At 38.5% G+C, this 19,605-nt stretch overlaps 1 protein-coding gene across 6 annotated transcripts in view; it reads left to right on the top strand.

The window, feature by feature from the left end:
* Nucleotides 1-19,571, top strand: part of atp11c (ATPase phospholipid transporting 11C (ATP11C blood group)) — a 48,441-nt gene extending 28,870 nt beyond the window's left edge. The window contains exons 4-31 of one of the 6 annotated variants that reach the window (XM_014004897.1): nucleotides 3,544-3,624; nucleotides 4,653-4,760; nucleotides 5,412-5,540; nucleotides 6,616-6,704; nucleotides 7,718-7,768; nucleotides 8,188-8,252; nucleotides 8,345-8,426; nucleotides 8,513-8,663; nucleotides 9,500-9,697; nucleotides 10,023-10,193; nucleotides 10,435-10,646; nucleotides 10,804-10,875; nucleotides 10,985-11,058; nucleotides 11,155-11,258; nucleotides 11,354-11,535; nucleotides 11,982-12,248; nucleotides 12,374-12,551; nucleotides 12,644-12,746; nucleotides 12,840-12,985; nucleotides 13,128-13,187; nucleotides 13,743-13,870; nucleotides 14,259-14,394; nucleotides 14,496-14,561; nucleotides 14,663-14,766; nucleotides 14,858-15,014; nucleotides 16,719-16,827; nucleotides 17,776-17,807; nucleotides 18,082-18,135. In XM_014004897.1, the coding sequence (XP_013860351.1) occupies nucleotides 3,544-3,624; nucleotides 4,653-4,760; nucleotides 5,412-5,540; nucleotides 6,616-6,704; nucleotides 7,718-7,768; nucleotides 8,188-8,252; nucleotides 8,345-8,426; nucleotides 8,513-8,663; nucleotides 9,500-9,697; nucleotides 10,023-10,193; nucleotides 10,435-10,646; nucleotides 10,804-10,875; nucleotides 10,985-11,058; nucleotides 11,155-11,258; nucleotides 11,354-11,535; nucleotides 11,982-12,248; nucleotides 12,374-12,551; nucleotides 12,644-12,746; nucleotides 12,840-12,985; nucleotides 13,128-13,187; nucleotides 13,743-13,870; nucleotides 14,259-14,394; nucleotides 14,496-14,561; nucleotides 14,663-14,766; nucleotides 14,858-15,014; nucleotides 16,719-16,823 (3,219 nt within the window). In that variant the 3' untranslated portion in view covers nucleotides 16,824-16,827; nucleotides 17,776-17,807; nucleotides 18,082-18,135. Of the gene's footprint in view, nucleotides 1-3,543; nucleotides 3,625-4,652; nucleotides 4,761-5,411; nucleotides 5,541-6,615; nucleotides 6,705-7,717; nucleotides 7,769-8,187; nucleotides 8,253-8,344; nucleotides 8,427-8,512; nucleotides 8,664-9,499; nucleotides 9,698-10,022; nucleotides 10,194-10,434; nucleotides 10,647-10,803; nucleotides 10,876-10,984; nucleotides 11,059-11,154; nucleotides 11,259-11,353; nucleotides 11,536-11,981; nucleotides 12,249-12,373; nucleotides 12,552-12,643; nucleotides 12,747-12,839; nucleotides 12,986-13,127; nucleotides 13,188-13,742; nucleotides 13,871-14,258; nucleotides 14,395-14,495; nucleotides 14,562-14,662; nucleotides 14,767-14,857; nucleotides 15,015-15,123; nucleotides 15,841-15,886; nucleotides 15,978-16,718; nucleotides 16,828-17,775; nucleotides 17,808-18,081 lie in introns of those variants that run through there. The other 5 variants (XM_014004921.1, XM_014004905.1, XM_014004913.1 and 2 more) reach the window with 5 other exon arrangements.
* The last annotated feature ends 34 nt before the right edge of the window (nucleotides 19,572-19,605 follow it).

Raw genomic sequence — 19,605 nt, 5'->3', positions numbered from 1 at the left:
TATATATATAGTGCAGAAACATTTTATTTACAAATTAATTTTAAAAATGTCAACAAGGGAGGACTTGTTCATGAAAAATCTGAATATAAAATATTTTTGCAGCACCATGAGACTAAATTAAAATTTTCTGCACTCCTAAAGATTCAAAGTACACAACAAAATACATTTAAGGGCTAAAAAGGTGGATTTTTCATGATATGTCCTCTGAAGTTAAAGTGATGGCCAAAATAATAGTCATAAATGTACACTCTGATATGAGAGGAAAAACACCAGATGCTTTCATCACTCAAACCGCCTGCTGCTGCATGTTGCAAACRTCTTTCTGTGCGAAAACGCTCGTCTGTTGTTGAGTTTAGTGGGTGTCCCTGGTTTCTTGATGGTGTTTACCGATGCTGCACTGTGACTGGCATTTTTCCTCTAATCCAGCCTCTGCAGGGGCTCCCCATCCTAACCACTCATTTTATTTGCACATTGAGAAACAGTTACTTAGGCGGTGCAGTTTAGTGTTCGTGTTTAGCAGAGAAAAATAAACATTTCAGTATCACTTAGGGGGCTTTCTGCAGATGGTCTAACAATGATGGCAGCCAACCTTAGACTTTAATCTAGCCTCTTTATATGTCATGATATTTCGTCTCGTTCCTGCCGTCTTTCTTTCTCAGTTCGTATCACACACAGCCTCCATGGCTCTGCAGCGCTACACTCCTGACGTCAGCAGCCAGGGAGCCCTCGGTACTTGTGAGCGACACAAATAGATACAGGCAGATAAAAAAGCACCACTCGCCTATAAATAGCCCCTGTTCGTCTTTGCCTGGATGTGATTGAACGGGAATAGAGCTCCGCAAGAGAGTCGGAGATTGAAAATGAGAGCGGGGGAGTGGGTGATGGAGTGGGGGTGTGGGAGGGACAGCAGGACCCACAGTGCTGCACGGGGGTCCCCGGGGACCTGCTGTCTGTCGCTCACCCTGACACACTTCCCAGCTCAGATGAAGTACAGCTCTGCTCTGCTGCTTTGATATCCAATCCACATATCTGCAGCAGCTGCACACCTTTCAATCACATTGTAGAATTATTTATTTATGTTTTTTGTGAGGTAGTTTGGTGCTCGGATATCTGTGAATCGTAAGCTCTGAAACGTTTGTGTGTTGTTCTGTTAAACACGACCTCAAGATTTCTTCCTAAGTTACTGCTACGGCATACAGTTTTTATTATTTAGTTATGATGCCAGTCTCTCATGAGTTTATAGCAGACATCAGACCAACTTTATGAAGTAGTTCTTTGCCCCTGTTCATGCCTGTTTCTCACAAGCTTTTGATTATCCAGTCACAAGTGAACAGCTCTAAACACTTCTGTCCACACCAGGGTTTATATGAGACTGCATTAGGGTTGGGCAAAATTGTATTGTGTGCAATTAATCGTCAGTAAAACTGTTCACAATCAATATTTGCCACATTGCAATTGCTGCAATTAGTCCCATGTGATTTTTTTTTTTTTGTGTGACACACTGTCACTATCAGGCGTGCATGTGGGAATAGCAGAGAATGCATGTTATTCAGTTAAAAAGATGGTAAGACCCCCAAAAATCAGTTCAGCAGAAAGTAAAAATGTAGCTGCAATAAAGATGTCTTTAATTGTTAAAAATGTAGATATAATTGTTCTAAATATTAAGGTGCTTCTTTTTTATGTTTCATGATAAACAACAAGACTTGAAGCTCTTAAACGTTTTACTTGGTGTTTTTCATTTTGCCTCTACTCATGTAAGGTCTGTCTATCAGTGCAGTCACATCTCCCAGACTACTTAACATTACAGCAAACATTAAACCAAACAGGCACCTGGTAACAAAACAATTGATGCATTAAAGCCAGTAACAACCCTGATCCTTTTCCAACAAGGAAAGTGTCACTGATGTCGTTGTGCTTGTTAAGCTTATCAAGTCTAAATTCAAACTGTATTGTAGTGTGAGATAAAAGCTCTTTCTTTAGAAACAGTGTTGATAATAATTTGCCAAAAAAAGATAACACAAGCCATTGTTTCCTTTTTTAGTCATCTATTGTATGCTTGTCACAGATGAAACATAATAATACTTAGGCTTAGAATTTGCAGAGTAAAGACTTTATTGTTCTTTGGTGTCTGTGCTGAAGTTGCTCAGAGTTAAACTTACTCCTCTTAGTGTTTTTCTATAGTTGCTGATCATCTGATTTTATATGCATTTTGTTACGCTTACAAAAAGTGTGAGAAAAAAATAAGTGCTTCATTGTGTTCCTTTAGTGCTGATCACAGATATATTTAGGGAGGAGTTCTGATTTGAGACTTTGAGTTTGTGAATCTGCACAGTTGACTAGGAAAAACCAGACTCTTCTCAGTTCAGTTATCCATAGCTACTTACACAGCCAACGGCAATGTGCATAAGCAAATGTATCCTAACAACGGGTTAGCCTTCTTGTACACACACAGTGCTGTTAAGAAGTTTTCAGTATTCTCATATCTGGATTTTTAAGCTACCGGTAGTTCTATTATTTTTGCTTCTTTCCCCTTGTCCCCATTTGTACAGATTTGAATCCTGTGTCCTAGTTTGTCTATACTTTGTAATTGATTTATACTTAATTGACTTTTTATCAGTGTCCTTGTACCTCCTGTGTGTGTGTGTGTGTGCGTGCGTGCGTGCGTGCGTGCGTGCATGTGTTAGTAAGAAAGCAGGTGTTTAAATCTATATAAAGACTGTGCCTTTGTGTTCACACTGAGTGAAGGGCCGTGTTTTAATCCTCAGGAAAACACAGGAGACTGCATGAAAATGCACCTTCTACCCTTAGATGAGCTGATGTCTATCTGACAGGTTGTATTGCTGCTGGTTAGAATATCAATGAGCTGCAAATACTGCGTCTGTGTGTGCTGTAATCAAACCTGCTGAGGAGGTCCAATTTGCATTCTGCAGGATCAGAAATGCCTAGGTAAATCCATTAAATGGTTCACGTTGACACGTGAGCACATGACAGTTGTTTGCTAAGGGGCTTGTCAGGTCCTGCTCTTGTCTTGGTTGTTTAAAGGTACTGTAAATGTTTTTTGCTTTAAAGATTAGGATTGCAAGACATGCATGTACACAAATTATATTTTCATATACATACAGTATTATATACTACAATTTTTTGCACACGGGTCATGGACGTAAAGTGAATTTTACAAAGATACCCGCTGGCCTTCTACTATGCCTTGGCAAAGATTCAAAGGTATTGGCATGTCTGCAGATTAAGCACTCTCTCTGGCTCTCTTGATTAAAAGTTCTTTGGCCCAGAACCTCCTTTGCCTTCCTTCAAATTGTAGAAGTCTCCCTTATGCTTTTTCTTCTGATGAGAAAATATGAATTGGTATAAGTGTCTTAGAGAATTGGATTTAGCATTAAGAGCCCCATCTTTTAAAGTATTAACACACAATGATCCTTCTTCTGCCTTAGCATGCCCCAATAAATTTTAAACGACTTTATGCTTTTATGTTTAAAGGTCATATTAACATTACATTTCTGTCAATTTAAATCCCTTATTTTCATCTAGGTGATAGTGGACACCCCTACCAGCCCAGTCACCAGTGGCCTACCTTTGTTTTTTGTCATCACAGTAACTGCTATCAAACAGGTAAGACCCTGCCTAATGAGGCAGATTATTGCCAATAACAGAAATGTTATTGGAACTTCTATAGTCATGTCCTCATTTCTTCATAGCCTTTATTGCATTACATCCTCCCGCCCTCTCTCTATAGCACATAAAGTCCCACTGCCTTTATAATTCCCTCGCTGTGTTTTTCATATAAAGTACTTGACTAATGCTCTCTTGGGTTCTGCATTAATGTGCTCTGCTGGTGAGTTCTGATTGGGGTGAAAGATAAAATTGGCCCTAGGGGAGTGTGAGCAAATGGAGAGAGAACAAGCGAGCAAGTCTATTACAATGATACAAATTATCAAAAGCAAGTTTGTTTCTTTGACTCTGCTGTTGAAATGTCCCAGCTTTAGATGTATTGTGGTCTACTGCTGGGGCTTTGAATTGAACAATAGTGGGTGGACTTCCTTGCAAAAGTCTAAGGAAACCATAGATAACATGAGGTTTTAAAGCAAGACAAGGTTAGCTCGATATCAGTGGCTTGTCTCTGCACCATCTCCCTGATTTTATTTCTTTACATTACCCAATCAGACTTTCTCCCTCTAACGCCTTTTTCTGTAATTCCACTTTCTGGTTCAATTTCAGCCTTGGCACACATTGTACCACCTCACTCTGTTCCCTACATTTCTGCACTGTCTCCTTCATTTCCATCACTATCTCAAAGTACTTTAGAAGCTTATACTAGGTTTTGTGCTTTGTACAGCTGCTGCTCAGGCATTATTTTTTTAGCCTGACATAGTATTTTTTTTCTCTTACACTATTAAAATGCACTATTGGATAGTCATTAACAATCAGTCTGTTACAGACTCTTGTTCTGTCACACTCCTTTTTAAAAACCAAAAACATTTCATGTCATGTTTGAGCACCGGGAGACCACTCTTTCACTTAAAACTGGTGTCATGGTCACAGCTGTCAGTGGCCCTTTGGAAGTAATGCCAAAGTAAAAGTTGTCATTTTCTGTTGTACTAAGCAAATAATGCTGTCCTGATTTTGATACACTGCCATAGGGATATGAAGACTGGCTAAGGCACAAGGCCGATCGTGAAGTGAATAAGTACATGGTGACAGTGGTGGAGAATGGAGTAAAGACACCAAAGGAGAGTGAGAAAATCAAGGTAACTTCTGGCACACACATCCTAACTTGGATCCATTACAGTAAAAATAAAAAAGTAAGGATCGGAGAAGAGATGCTGCCTGCTTGGTATGTATGCATAAAAAAAACGTTGCTCTGTCTACTGTTCCAATTAGGTGTTAAACATGGGTGATAAACTCATACAGCTCAAGCGATTTTGCCGTTTACTTTTTGAATGTCATTCATTCTCTTTAACATCTTGAAAGAAAATCAAATGCAGAGTGTAAAACTGTTGAACTAAAATAGAGACATATCATAAAAATTAGTTATTTTCTCTAAAATAAAATGTCTGAATATATTCTCAGAGGGTGTTGTAAATGGGCTAAAGGTAAACTAAACCTTCAACATGCAATAGATTTTTAATTGGTAATTGGCAAACTACAAGCTAAGTGAATATTAACCACCATTAAGATCGCACACACACACACACACACACACACACACACACACACACACACACACACACACACAGGTTCCACAGTTTGACAGGAAATTATTTATTTGACTGACCTATGCCTTGTAGGTGCTCAATTTGTTTTACAGTTAAGATTGTTAAATCTTGTTGCTTATCTTAAAGTATGGGAGAAAGCAAACCAAGCTTTCACCATTTTATGTATTTAATTTTATTTTTTAGGTTGGCGATATTGTAGAAGTTAAGGAAGATGAGACCTTTCCCTGTGATTTAATACTGCTGCAGTCGAGTCGAGATGATGGCACATGTTTTGTTACCACAGCAAGTCTGGATGGAGAGTCCAACCATAAAGTAAGTAACTGCTCTCTATACTTCAGTTGTATTTTAATGAGTTTTTGGCTGGAAAGATGGAAAAAACTGTATTTACACATACAGTACCAACTTTGTATTTGTGAAAGAGTACAACTCTCTTAAAGGTTCTTGCTTGATAATAAAAATGTTACAAACTAAAACCAGAAGTTCTTTTTGATGCATTTTGATTCATTAAAAAAAAATCACAGATTGATGTGAAGGGTGTCCAATGGAGTTTATTCAGAAACTTGACAATAATACAAAAATGGAGATGAAAAGTGAGGCTATATATGAAGTTAGGTAATTTGTTAGAATTAGAAATGTAAACATAAACTAAGAAACACTTGTTTGCAAAGCTGGTCCTTGTCTTTGATGGGATTGATCCACTTAAGCACTGAATGGCCTAGCTCCAGCATATTTAAAGCAACTAATTATTGTGTCAATGAAGTGGAACACTTGGTTTCCAGCATGCAGGGCTCTTAGTTGTTCCAAGATTTTCTAAAACTAGTTTTCAGGCTCCTCTCTTCTGAAATCAACTCCCTGTTTCAGTACCAAACATCAGCTCTCTCTTTGCCTCTAAACCAAACTAAAAACTTATTTATATGACAGAGTTTATCTAAATTATTCATTATTCATTTCCACAGTCACAGTCACTGTTTTATTGAATATCCTGCATTGTTTGATTAAATGTTTTAATTATGCATTCTTATGCATTAATTTTATATATTTGCTTTTATTATATTTTTATTACCTTGAATTTTATTGCTTGTATTGGTTTTATATTGTCTAAGAATGTAGAAACTACAAATAAAAACTTTGTAATCACTTTAAGTTACTTCTGCATTTGAAGCATTCTATATAAAAAAAGTTGAGCTAAAAGATTTACTGTGTTGCTTAAAAGTGCTGATTGTTGTCTGCATTTTCCACATTTGTTTAAGCATGTCATCAGTTTCAGTCGTCTTTTTTTTTCCATTTATGTTCTGGGTGAAAAGCAGAAGAGGAAGTTAAAATGTCCACTAGACCTTTTGTCAGTCACAGCTCAAGTTCTCTGTATTTGCCTCTACCGCTCTTTCAGACACACTACACAGTGCCAGACATCGAAAGGGATCTGGAATCTCTCAGCGCCACCATCGAGTGTGAACAGCCACAGCCTGACCTTTACAAGTAAGGCAATCAACATGTGGGTGCAACAGGTTTGCACCACAAGCACATGTTGCATGTTTGTTGGACTGACACAATTTCAGTGGAGAATCTTGTCATGGGTCGTGTTGGCGATTTGCATCATGTGTAATAATATGGATTTTTGAGTCAGTGGTGGGGCTGCACGATATTAGGAAAACCTGCGATGATAACAGTGCTTAATATTGCAATGATGACATGACTTGTGATAAATGAACAAATACTAAAGTATATAGTGTTGATGTAGTTCTGCTCTGGGTTCAGAGCAAAACAAACCCCAACAACTAATGCATTTCAATTCCAACATGACAGTTTTATAAGAAAGTCAACTATACTGTACACAGCTGCTGTATAAGCAGTGAAATGACAAACTGCATGCAATACGGTTTTGTTAATGACTTTACAACATTGGCCACACAAAATATTTTCTGATGCTCTAAATACTGAAAAAGGTTCCTTACTATCAGGTTTGTTAAAAAGAAATTAGAAAAAAAAATCTCCAAATAAGAGGTTCTGTTTTTTTTAACCACAAGTTCTTTGTTGCAAGTTTCTTCCCTTATCTTGCTCTCAGTCATTGCGACTCTCACAAAGCTCACTCGGTTGTTTGTTATCCACTCGCGTCTTCATAGGGGGCGAACATCTAATGTAAAGAGGTCCATCCGATTGGCAAAATATGTGAGGAGCTCAGTTTGATTGATCTAACACGTAGTTTCCGTGTGATTGACAAAAAGCATAAATGCAACCATTTATTGCAGTTTTTGGTGAAATGCCTATTGCACAGGCGGTTATGGCAATGACGATAAATTTTTGATATATTGCTCAACCCTAGTTAGTGGGTTATTTTTAGTTTTGTATTGTTTTTGAACTCAGCAGATCATGATTTCTTAAATTCAAATCTGCTCTCGTGCAAGACTGAATAGTAAACAAATAATTTGTAAAACTGATATTACATGAGGCTGTATTTTTAAAGTGTGTGTGTGTGTGTGTTTATGTTCCAGGTTTAATGGTCGTATGTACATTTACAAAAACGATCAGGAGTCCACAGTGAGGTGAGAGCTCTCATGCGCAGCCATCCCAGCCCACTTTAAATGAGAGCAACATCAAAACACAGTTACTTAAGCGCTCATTTGTTTCCTTTTGCATCTCCARCAAATCACTAAACTATTGATCTTTCATTGCAGACAAGCATAAAAAAATCAGGCTGGCAAAGATTTAGCCTTTGCTTCCAAAGCACTCCCACTGGCATTTATCATTGACTACTTTGTAATGACAGTATAAACAAATGACCAGTGTCCTTCTCAAGAACACAAGGGGACGTAAGGCTGGACTGTATCCACACTGTCACTGTATATGTTAGAGTAGATGCCAGACTGCCTGCCAGGTTCCCATTTAGAGAGTAGAGGGGTGTGTGGATTGTACAACTCCTGTATAACTACACATATTTTGATCTATTGATGTGATTGTGCAGGTCTTTAGGCCCAGAAAACCTGCTGCTGAAAGGAGCAACTTTAAAGAACACTCAGACGATATGTGGTGAGTCAAAGGATAATGCCATAATTTACTGAAAATGGTTTACTGTGAAAAAAAAAAGCTGATACTGTGTTTTGTTACGTTTGTACCTGAAGGTGTTGCAGTTTACACTGGCATGGAAACAAAAATGGCTCTCAACTATCAGGGCAAATCTCAAAAGCGATCTGTTGTAGAGAAGTACGTTTCACACAAAAGTTACAGGCAAGTTAAAAAGTATGTGTTGTAGTTTTTGTAGTCCTTACTTTGACTCCTTTTATTTTCAGGTCTATCAATGCCTTTCTTCTAGTTTACCTTTGTATACTGGTGAGCAAGGCGCTTGTGTGCACAACACTTAAATATGTTTGGCAGAACAAACCTGGGCAGGATGAGCCGTGGTACAACGAGAAAACCCAGAAGGAGAAAGAGACAAATCTGGTAAGCTTCTATTTAGGTTMAAATATTGTAATAATGCATGTCTAAAGCAAGACTAGAATAAATGCCACCTAGTGAAAAGTAGCACAAAGCATTTCAGTATACTGTCATCTTATGTATTAATTTCCGTTAAGGATCCAAAAATCTGAAGAGACCCGATTTATATAATTTTAGCTCTGTAGACTAAAACATTACAAAATAAACAGTGGAACTTAATAATTTATTGGAGTACAAATTCCCTTGGATCAAATAAAACAAAACAAATTAGTTTAAATTCAGATATTTATTTCTTGGTACTTTAAGAATATTTAGCTGTTAATACTGTTTTCATTTACGGTTTTCTTGGACTTTATCTTTGTTTGGAGCAAATGCAGCAGGATGTGGAGTTTGGCAGATTTGGCATCTCTCCAAACAGAAATGATCTGAGTTCTGGCCCGTAATAGAATAATATCAGTTATCTAGCATCAACGGAAGCCATGGAGCACAGAGCCTGCTCTATTAGATCATCTTCATGAGCCGGTCCAAGCTTCTCTTCTCTTCTTGTCTGTCGTTCATGTAGATCTGGTCCTAACCGAAGAAAACATGTTTATAGTTGGCCCAGCTTTTTAAAATTCTGAATTTCTACATGATTTGAGCCATTTTTGTGAACTATTTGTATTGTAAAGTTTTCTCTTTATGGGATAGTTTACAGCTTTTAATACATTGGTTTTGATTTTGCAGACTATGTTTGTCTGTTTTCAGTATTTGAGCACCCTCAGACTGGAGCTTAAAACCTTTGAAATATTTGGCAGCTTTTCTTTAACYGTTTTCTTTTTCTCCCCCTTTTCTTTTCTCAACAGTACTTAAAAATGTTCACAGACTTCCTGTCCTTCATGGTCCTCTTCAACTTCATCATTCCAGTGTCCATGTATGTCACAGTTGAGATGCAGAAGTTTTTAGGATCCTTTTTCATCACGTGGGACAAAGATTTTTTTGACCCTGAAATTAAGGAGGGCGCACTGGTCAACACGTCGGACCTGAACGAAGAGTTGGGACAGGTCAGGACTTAGAAAGTTTAAAAACAGAAACTAACTTTTATGAAGTGAGTTAAATGCTACTGCTGTTTGCCCTTAATTTATGTTGAGTTATTGTTCTGTTGTACTGCTAGCTTATGYAATGCCACTTTAGAATTGTTACACTTAGTTTAGCAGGTGATYACTTTTAAGTTTATGCCCCATTAAACTGATAAAAGCGAAGTAATTTTCTTGGAATGAATTACCTATTAGTGTTGTTAGAACCTTTTACATGGGAATCAGGATTTTTATGATCTGAGAAAACACTGTGCGTTTTTTTTTCTTGTTTCCCCAATTAAATTTCCTGCAGGTGGAGTATGTCTTCACAGACAAGACCGGCACACTCACCCAGAATAACATGGAGTTCATCGAGTGCTGTATCGACGGCTTCCAATACAAACATCGGGGCGCCTGCTCCGAGTTGGATGGGTTTTGTGTCACAGATGGACCAGTGARCAAACTGCAGCAGAAAGCTGGCAGGGTGGGTGTTGTGTTGTCCCACCATCTGTTGTGAAGTCACACAAGCGTTAACATATGGCCATTACATAGCTCATTGCTTGGAAAGACCCATCATATGTGACCCATGTGTAGTCTCCTGGACATGGTAACATATGCAGTTAACAGAAACACCACATATGACTTTGCAGTTACACTCCAGTACTCGTGAAACCTGTTAACCTCGAACACTATTTAATGTTTTAAGCCATGTTTGCGTTTTTCAGGAGAGGGAGGAGCTGTTTCTGCGAGCCCTGTGTCTCTGCCACACTGTCCAGGTGAAGGAGTCTACAGAGCAGGCTGAAATCCTACGGGAAGATCAAACAGATCAGGTGGATGGTTTGAGCTTAGATGAAGAGGCGCTCCAATCACCACAAGAAGAGAGGGGCTTCATAGCTTCTTCGCCTGATGAGATCGCACTGGTCAAGGGTGCCATGAGGTAAGATAAGCTGGTAATCTCATAAAATGAAATATTATTATAATAGCACACATTTTGAAGTCCTATTTTGTGGGTTAATCATTCTTTTTTTAAAACATTTTACTAAGCATAAGAATTTGTAAATTGCACATTTTCAGTGATTTGTCTCCATCTGTAGGTATGGCTTCACATTTCTGGGTCTTGAAAGCAAAACCATGAAAATTCTAAACAGAAATAAAGATGTTGAAACGTAAGTCTGCAAACAAAACAACCGAAACATTTTGATTGTGACCATAATTTTGTTAGTTAAATTAGCATTTATTTATTTTTATTATTTGATCATTTTATTTCTCCYAAAGGTACGAACTGCTTCATGTGTTGAACTTTGACCCAGTGAGGAGGCGAATGAGTGTGATCGTCAGATCCAAATCAGGTGAGCTTGATTCAAGGGTCTAGTTTATTGCACTTTTTACTTGTTCTTTGCTTTTACGAGGCTGTTTTCTTCATCATTGTGTCTTTTTATGTCCAGGTGAAGCGTGGCTTTTCTGTAAGGGTGCAGACTCTTCCATCTTTCCTCGAGTCAAACAGGAGGAGGTGGAAAGGATCAGAATGCATGTAGAACGCAACGCAACAGTGGGTGCAATTAATCTGACATTCTCACTATCCAATCAGCTCTGCAGGATAATTTAGTATTTTCTTGTTAAAACTGTTCTTATTTCCATGTTCAGGAGGGTTATAGGACCCTGTGTGTGGCCTACAAACAACTTAGTGCAGATGAGTATGCCGAGGCAGACGCAGCGTTGGGAGAAGCTAAATTGGCTCTGCAGGACAGAGAGGAGAAGCTTATGGCCATTTACAACCAAGTGGAGACAGGAATGAGTCTAATAGGAGCTACTGCMGTGGAAGATCGGTGGGTGCTGAATCAACATGCTGAAATTATACTACTTAACCGTGTTAAGCATCAGATTTTAATGTATTTAATGATTTTATATACATTGTAAATTAAAAGTTGTCAGATCTTTGCAGATGCCCACAATGTAAATAGAAGTTTGAATTACTGAAGTGGTTTCCTGAAGTGTCCAAATGCTTTTTGGTTGTGTTGCAATTTAAAATTCCTTCTGCTGTTTTTCTTTAGTTTTTTCAGATGTTCTATGCTTAGAGTTCTTTGAAATATTTATTTTGTCTTATTTTGAGTAGCTTGATACCAAGCAAACTCTCTTTTCAGAGCTTTTTTAAGCATAAGTTCACACTGCCACCTAGTGGTTGTATTTATTTATTCGTGATTCCAGTTACGCTTTACACCTATTGGGGTGTGATCCTTTTCACTTCTTGTTTATTATTATTATTATATTAAAGCCTTCAAGAGGAAGCAGCGGAGACCATGGAAGCTCTGCAGGGAGCAGGTATGAAGGTTTGGGTCCTAACAGGGGACAAGATGGAGACGGCAAAGTCCACCTGCTACGCTTGTGGATTGTTCCAGAGGAGAACAGAGCTGCTGGAGCTAACTGTGCGCACGCTAGAGGATCGAGGGAGGAAACGTGAAGACCGCCTGCATGAGCTTTTATCAGAGTATCATAAGAAAGCTGTTATAGATGTGCCACCAGTGAAGGCAGGTGGCAGCAGGTCAGTAGTTACCTGTGTGCTAAGATCATTTCTTTTAGTGAATTTTAAAGTTTTGCTCCTAGTTAGGCCAATCTGAATCTCTGTGTGCCTTAAGCTCTGAGTCTTTTTCTTCTTCTGGGTTTTAGGGGTCGTTTTGTGGCCAGCCAGGACTTTGGGTTTATCATCGATGGACCTTCTTTATCCATAGTGCTCAGCTCATCCTCTGATTCCAACACAGTTTGCTACAAAAGTCTGTTCCTGAGCATTTGTCAGAACTGCACAGCTGTGCTCTGCTGCCGCATGGCTCCGCTGCAAAAGGCACAGGTCCGAATCAGTTTAAATGTGTTTCTTTGTTGTTAAAACATTCACCTTTACAGTGAACACCTGGTTACATGTGTTTTTTACTCCCCATTTAGATTGTTAAAATGGTGAAAACTTGTAAAGGCAACCCAATCACACTTTCCATTGGAGACGGAGCTAATGATGTCAGTATGATTTTGGAAGCTCATGTTGGCATTGGTAAGAATGAACTTGTTGCTTCAAATACAGATAATTGTAACCTTCTGTTTGAAGGTATTGTGACTTATTTTTTAAATTGTTCTTATGTTTCAGGCATCAAAGGTAAGGAGGGTCGACAGGCAGTGAGAAACAGTGATTATGCTATCCCCAAACTCAAGCATCTCAAGAAACTTTTGTTGGCTCATGGGCATCTTTACTATGTTCGCATCGCACATCTGGTGCAATATTTTTTTTACAAGGTAAGAGCAAAACATGCTTACTTTTTCATGGCTTTGAATTTGTTAGATTGTCAGCAGAACTAAGTTTCTAATCAAGGATTACATTTCTTTATTTTATATTAATACTGGTCATATTTAATATTTTTTCTGCATTTTCCCACAGAATCTTTGCTTCATCCTACCCCAGTTTTTGTACCAGTTCTTCTGTGGCTACTCCCAACAGGTGAGTATGTCCTAAATCACAATAGTGTTTRGAAATGTTCCGAGCATTCAAAGAAGTAGTGTGCCTTTAGTACATAGCCCATAATCCTCCAGAATACCACCATGTTTCCCTTCAAATTGCCCTTCCCTCACTGGTCCTGGGATGTTTGAGCTCTGCTRAAATGAGACATACCTGTCAGGTTCTGCCACCATAATTTGATGCACATGAATATGATATCTTGGTTGCATATGCATGTTTTAAATCTGATAATAAGAGAACGACTGAGCAATAAATAACAAAAGTAGGCATTATTTTTTGCACAATAGATACAGTTTTATGCATACAATCTATTTTTACGTTACCGTTATGAATTTCAGATCMCATTTTGAAATCTTCTCTGTCACCTGACATCTTTCATACGTTCATAAAAGATGTGAACAATGTTTTGTGTGTTGACGTTTTGCTGGTGTGCGTGAGTTTATTCCTCTCATGATAATAATCCCTGGTTGCCCCATCCCWCCTCCTTCCTCCCCATCCCGTGCCTTCAATTCCTCCTCCTGCTGCCCTCCCTCTCAGCCCCTGTACGATGCAGCCTATCTGACGATGTACAACATCTGCTTCACCTCTATGCCCATCCTGGCTTACAGCCTCCTCGAGCAGCACATTTGCATCGAGTTTCTCCTTAAAAACGCCGCTCTGTACAGGTAATTTATTTGATTTCCACCGTCTGAAGCTTTTAAATGTTCTCAACGTGTTTGCTGTAATAGACGTTAGATGTTACCTTTTTGTTTTAAAATTAGAAATTTTGTTTATAAGGACTCAATTTGCTGAATATTGTCTAAGGTTTTAGGATAGAATAACTAGTAAAATGTTTGCAAAGTGCACCAAAAAGCTTCCATAGTTGCTAAATGTATTAATATTGCTAAAAGGAAATTTTCATCCTGACAATAATCCACAGTTTAAACTGGAAAAGCCTAAGAATTCGCACCTTAAATGCAACATTTAAGAGTTTTTGCTGAAATGTTACTCTTTTGATTAAAAACATTATCAAGAATTAAACATAAAATACTTTTGAATTACCYTTTTTTTTAGTGAGGTTGCAAAAAATGCCATGTTACGGTGGGACCTTTTCCTCTACTGGACCCTGCTCGGAGTCTTCCATGGCTTAGTGTTCTTCTTTGGGGTTCGATTTCTGTTCAGTAACCCAGCCTTGCAGGACAATGGCCAGGTTTGATTTTACTCATCTTTATGAATGGATGGAAGATGTCATATGTCCACACATGGCCTCTTACGTTGTCTAATTTTTATTTAATTTTTTTTTGAATCCAGGTTTTTGGGAACTGGTCGTATGGAACAATTGTATTTACTGTTCTAGTCTTCACTGTAACTCTAAAAGTGAGTCGTGTACAAAGCTGTAGTTTTCACACAAACAGAAGACTTTTATGTCAACAACCCAAAAACACAAAGCTTGAACCGCTTTGCTCCACTTGTTGCAGCTGGCTCTGGACACACGACACTGGACGTGGATCAACCACTTTGTGATCTGGGGTTCTTTGGCCTTCTACGTGTTTTTCAGCTTCTTCTGGGGAGGAATAATATGGTTAGAAAATACATTAGGTTGAAATATCCAAAATATTTGTTGTAGTTGACCATCTTTTAAAGTGTTTMCTAAGGTGTCACTTCTTCTGCAGGCCTTTCCTGAAGCACCAGCGTTTGTACTTTGTCTTTGCCAACATGCTGAGCTCAGTATCAGCATGGCTCGTTATCATCCTGCTCATACTGCTCAGCCTACTGCCAGAGATCCTGTTCGTGGTGCTCCGCAAGCCCCGGGGACCCTACGCTCGAAAGGTACATCAGAAACGCATAAACACAAATAATAACACACTGGTCTTTATGACTAATATGTAATCCATACATGATCCTTCCATGCTGTAAAAGTAACCATCTATTTCCACAGCACTCTGTTGTTGCTGGTTGAAGTTGAGTCATTTTGACTGGACAGATTTATGGATCTCTACAGACTTGTGTTGATCGTAAAATGACATCATTTAATATCATTTAATTAATCACCTGGGCCCAAAATTGTATTTTATTATATTAACAATTAAAGATCAAATATATTTTTACATTTAAAAAAGTAAAGAGAGGAAAAAAGGTAGAGCTGTAATCAGAATATCTTTTTGTTTAGCATGAGATAATAGAGTTCTTAAACAGAGTCAGAATTGATGTTTTATGTGTTTTTATTGTCTTTTAGAAAATGTCCTTGAACAAAGAAATCACACAGAAGCTTAATTGTAATTTTGTAACTTTCATTTGTTCCCAGTAGTTTTGAGTTGTWGCTGAATGTGTTTGTGTATATTCAGCTGTGTGTTTACGGATTTTAATTGTGTTAAGTGAAAAGCAAGGTAGCAGATTTTTACCACACAGGACWGCAGCTGAAAACATCAAGTACAAAAATCTTTGTCCTTTTCTATTATTTGTGTTTGGCGGAAATCATCAAGCTCAAAACTTGCTGATTAAATGTTATTTTATAAAATGATGTTTCATCTGAGTAGTTTACTGTGATTTTCAAGTACTTGCTTCTTTTGTTAAAAAATCTAAATATGTTTTGATCTTTTCTAACTTGTTTTCCTGACTTCCAGTGTTACACCTTGACACATTCTTATCTCTTTCACCCTCTCGTTTTTTTCCCTCCTCCTTTTTGAYTGTCCTCCCTAAAGATGAAGCATCGCCTTCCGTCCTCGGGGACATCTACTATCTTCATGTTGTCACAGACCACTAGCACTCACAGCTTCTCGTGGAGTGACTGAGGTCTCCTTTTCTCTCTCGTTGATTTCACGTTCRACTCACTTCCTGAGGAAATTCTGTTTGCTTGGAAACTTGCTTGTTTCCTACTCGTTGTGTCCTTCCTCTCCCACTCTCATCCTCCTTCCTCACTCTGCAAATTAATTAGGGCTGGAGTTCTGAGTTCAGYGCTCAGAAGTCTACAGTTTTAACCCTTGACACTGTGATTTGTTTTATTGAAATGGGAGGAATGGCACGTGCCAAGCTCTGCCTGCAGTGTGGATGAAGACAGGGTGTCTGTGCTGAGAGTGCAGTCTGTCCTCTTGTCCTTGTCTAGTCCATGTCTCCCTCCAGCTGCCTGTGTTGCTCCAATGCCTGCTGCCTCCGCATGTCCAGTCAGGCGACTGCAGCACATCAAAGCATCCAACTTAACAGCATGAGGCTCAAGTCCACAACCTCATCCTGGAACCCGCCTCTGCAGGCTTCTGCGTTTGTTTCTGTTTGTGTGTTTTATCTGGAGACATCTTTGGTTAAAAACAAAACAAAACAAAACAGATCCATCTCTGTGGACCAGTTATTTAAAAGTGTTATTTCTTTAAAAAAGGTTCCCAGAACCTATTTTTCATTTTCCACCAGTCCACTGTTACAGTGCTTCTGTGTGTTTATGTTTGTCTCTGTGTCTGTGAGCAAGAGCCAGCACTGTACTGGAGAAGAAGTGTGTTTATGGGTGTAGTGAAGTCAATGGTGTCTTTTGCCTCACCTTTCTAGAAGAAGATGGTTCAGTCCAGTGCAGGGGGCCTTCAGCCTCCCCAGTCTCCAGTCAGGCCCCTGCTCATGAGAACCTTTTCAGACGAGTCCAATACTGTGATTTAAACAGGTACTACCGTACTTTCAGGCCAATCAGTGACTCGCCTCCCCCTCAGTAAACCTGTCCACCAAATCTTGTTGCTAACCCTGAGTTTTAACATGAAAATCAAAGGCACATTGGCCTTAACAGCATTTTCAAAGAGGCAAAATGTGTTGAAGTTGATATAGGCTGAAGAGATGTGCTTTTTCCATGTTCCTCATTTTGTATCAACACATTGAAATGAAAAGGTCCAATGTTGCATTTATTTAACACATGAATGCATCCCAAGGCCTGAAGATTTTCTTTAAACACGTGCCTTTCAGCTTCCCTTTGCCTGCCAGGCTTATATCACCTTTTGCATGAGCTTCTGACACCTTTTGTTGTTGTTTTTATTTTGGGTCAGTTGTTTTCTAGTTGTGGCTGAGTGTGAAGTGCTAACGTGTGGCGGTGTCAGAGGTGGTCCGAGATTACTGCTTCTCCATTTTCTGACATTTTGCCGTTTGTGATGTTGTGGTTAGATTATCTGTTTATTTCATTTTAATATTTTCCAAGTGTGTTTCAGTTGTCTGCTTTCTTTCATGGCAAATAATGGATGTAAGTTGGAGTGCTGTGCTCGAGCTTTGTGCATGATCTGATGCTGATGTAGTCTCTGCTTGAATGCTGCTGTGTTACAGGGGGCAGAGAAGAAAATTTGAAACAGAAAATAAATAAATAAATTTAAAAAATTGACCTAAGTAATGAAAAATCTAAATATTAAATCATTCTCACACCATGTGTTGCAAGGACACATGAAATGTAAATGAAGCACATACTGTATTAATGTTGTCAGGTTTTTATCTGCCCCCTGGAGGAATGCTACAGAGACTGGTCTCACCTTACCCTCACTCCTCACCAGTGTCACTGGACGTCTAATTGTAACGTCTAAGAGCTTTTTGCAGCACTTTTCACTTTTAACCTGGATTTTCATTTTTCCTTTAGCTGTCAGAGGATGAACTCCTACAAGCACCCAGGTAAACCTCGAAGATAAAACCCTGACTCTGTGTTTCAAGTCTGTCTGCTGGCCGTCGACAAATCAGTTGGCCTGATTTTAAAAAATGGGATAATTTCCTTTTACTAACGGATTGTGGAGGGGAACCTGTCATTGTGGCTTTTATATGTAGTGTTATGTGGCTAATCACTGCTGTTGCTCTGATAATTTAAGATGATTTCAGGACGTCCTTTTCCTCCTCCTTTCCAATTCTGTAACGACATAAATTAAAGTCTTTGCACTTGTGTTGTTTCCAGATTGCAGCCGTCACACCCCTTTCCTATAAGCACCTGAAGGAGCTCCAGTGAAAGGCTGCCAGGACTCGCCGCTGGACTTTGCCTCATTCAGGTTTTTGTTTGGGTTTAAGGAGGTGACGAAGAGGGAGGAGATCTGAATATGGAGACCTTGAGAAGATGAAGAAACTTTTTTTTCAAACTGTTACTTTTCCATCTTTTTCTGCCCAACGCATGTCTGCAGAACAGTGCCCTGCGTTATTTTAGAAAATATCAACCCGTGATGGACATGAGTTTTTTTCCTTTCACTTCTTCTTATTTCTTTTTATTAGCTTACAAATACGCATACATGGCTGCCTTGTCCCTGGCTCTTTCCAAATACTTTGTTTCAACAAGCAGTTGTAAATCCACTCAAAGAATGGTACATCTGCATGACAAAAAGACTCAGAACACCTCACCTGTTTTCAGTCACTTATTTTTTCTGCAAACCTTTTTTATATTTAAATATTTTTTTCTTTTAAATCTTTTTTTAATCTACAAATCTGAACCATTCCAGATGAATTATGTTACTGAATGCAATTTCAGTCCAGCTGAAAGCTACACACAGACTGTTAATAGTTTGCTGGTGTTTATGGGATTCTATCTTTTTGTTGATAAAACTGATATCTGTATTGAAGATAAGAGTTTATTAGAGGCCGTGTTACCACTGAATCCAAAAAGCGTGTTTGTGCGTAAGACTGAGTGATTAAAGACCTCAATATTTAACTTTTGGCAATAAAATTCCGATTGTAATTAATTCTTTCAACCTCAGAGATAATTTAAGACATAGGAAAATTAATATATGTGCGCAGTAATGTTTATAGCTTATATTAGCGTCTGCTCAAAGCCAAAAAGATGAATGCAGTGCAATCAGATTGTGTCCACACAAATGTGACCTTAAAATGAAAGGCCTGTGTGTATGTGTGTGTTACATAGATGTGTTTGGATGAGAATAGTCACAAACGTCTGTGTGTAAAGAAAACCAAATGTACTTGAACTTTGTTGATTCGGGTCAGTTAGACATTTTCTGCACTATTAGGGTAACTGGTTCCTTTGTTACAGTTATGATCACTAAGGCACAGTATATATGCCTGAACACACACACCTAATAGCTAGACAGGACGTGGATACACAACCAGTTACCCATATGCATCATACACATCAATGCACACAAAAAGTCTAAAGAAAGATGTTTAGATTCACTGTCAATTATGTGTCTTCTTAGACCAAATCAGTGTAAAATAACTCCAAATTTACAGAATCAGTAACGTAAAAAGCCACTGTGAGATTCTGCTTCCCTGTTTCTGGTCTAAACAGCTGTTCCAGCAGGTTGATCACATTGTTGTTCACTTTTCTGTTCTTCAACGTTTTTTTACGTGTAGTGCTTTAAACATTCCATTTAAACCTGATTTCGGACACTTTGATACTTTTTTGTAACGTTATTTTCTTCCACACATCAGCTCGCCATATTTATTGTTAAGTGTATTTTACTCACAAGTGTTTATATTT

Source organism: Austrofundulus limnaeus, unplaced genomic scaffold (assembly GCF_001266775.1).
Source record: "Austrofundulus limnaeus strain Quisiro unplaced genomic scaffold, Austrofundulus_limnaeus-1.0 Scaffold1, whole genome shotgun sequence".
Lineage (NCBI taxonomy): Eukaryota > Metazoa > Chordata > Actinopteri > Cyprinodontiformes > Rivulidae > Austrofundulus > Austrofundulus limnaeus.
Note: the sequence above shows the minus strand (reverse complement) of the source record. Positions and strands in the feature narration are given on the sequence as shown.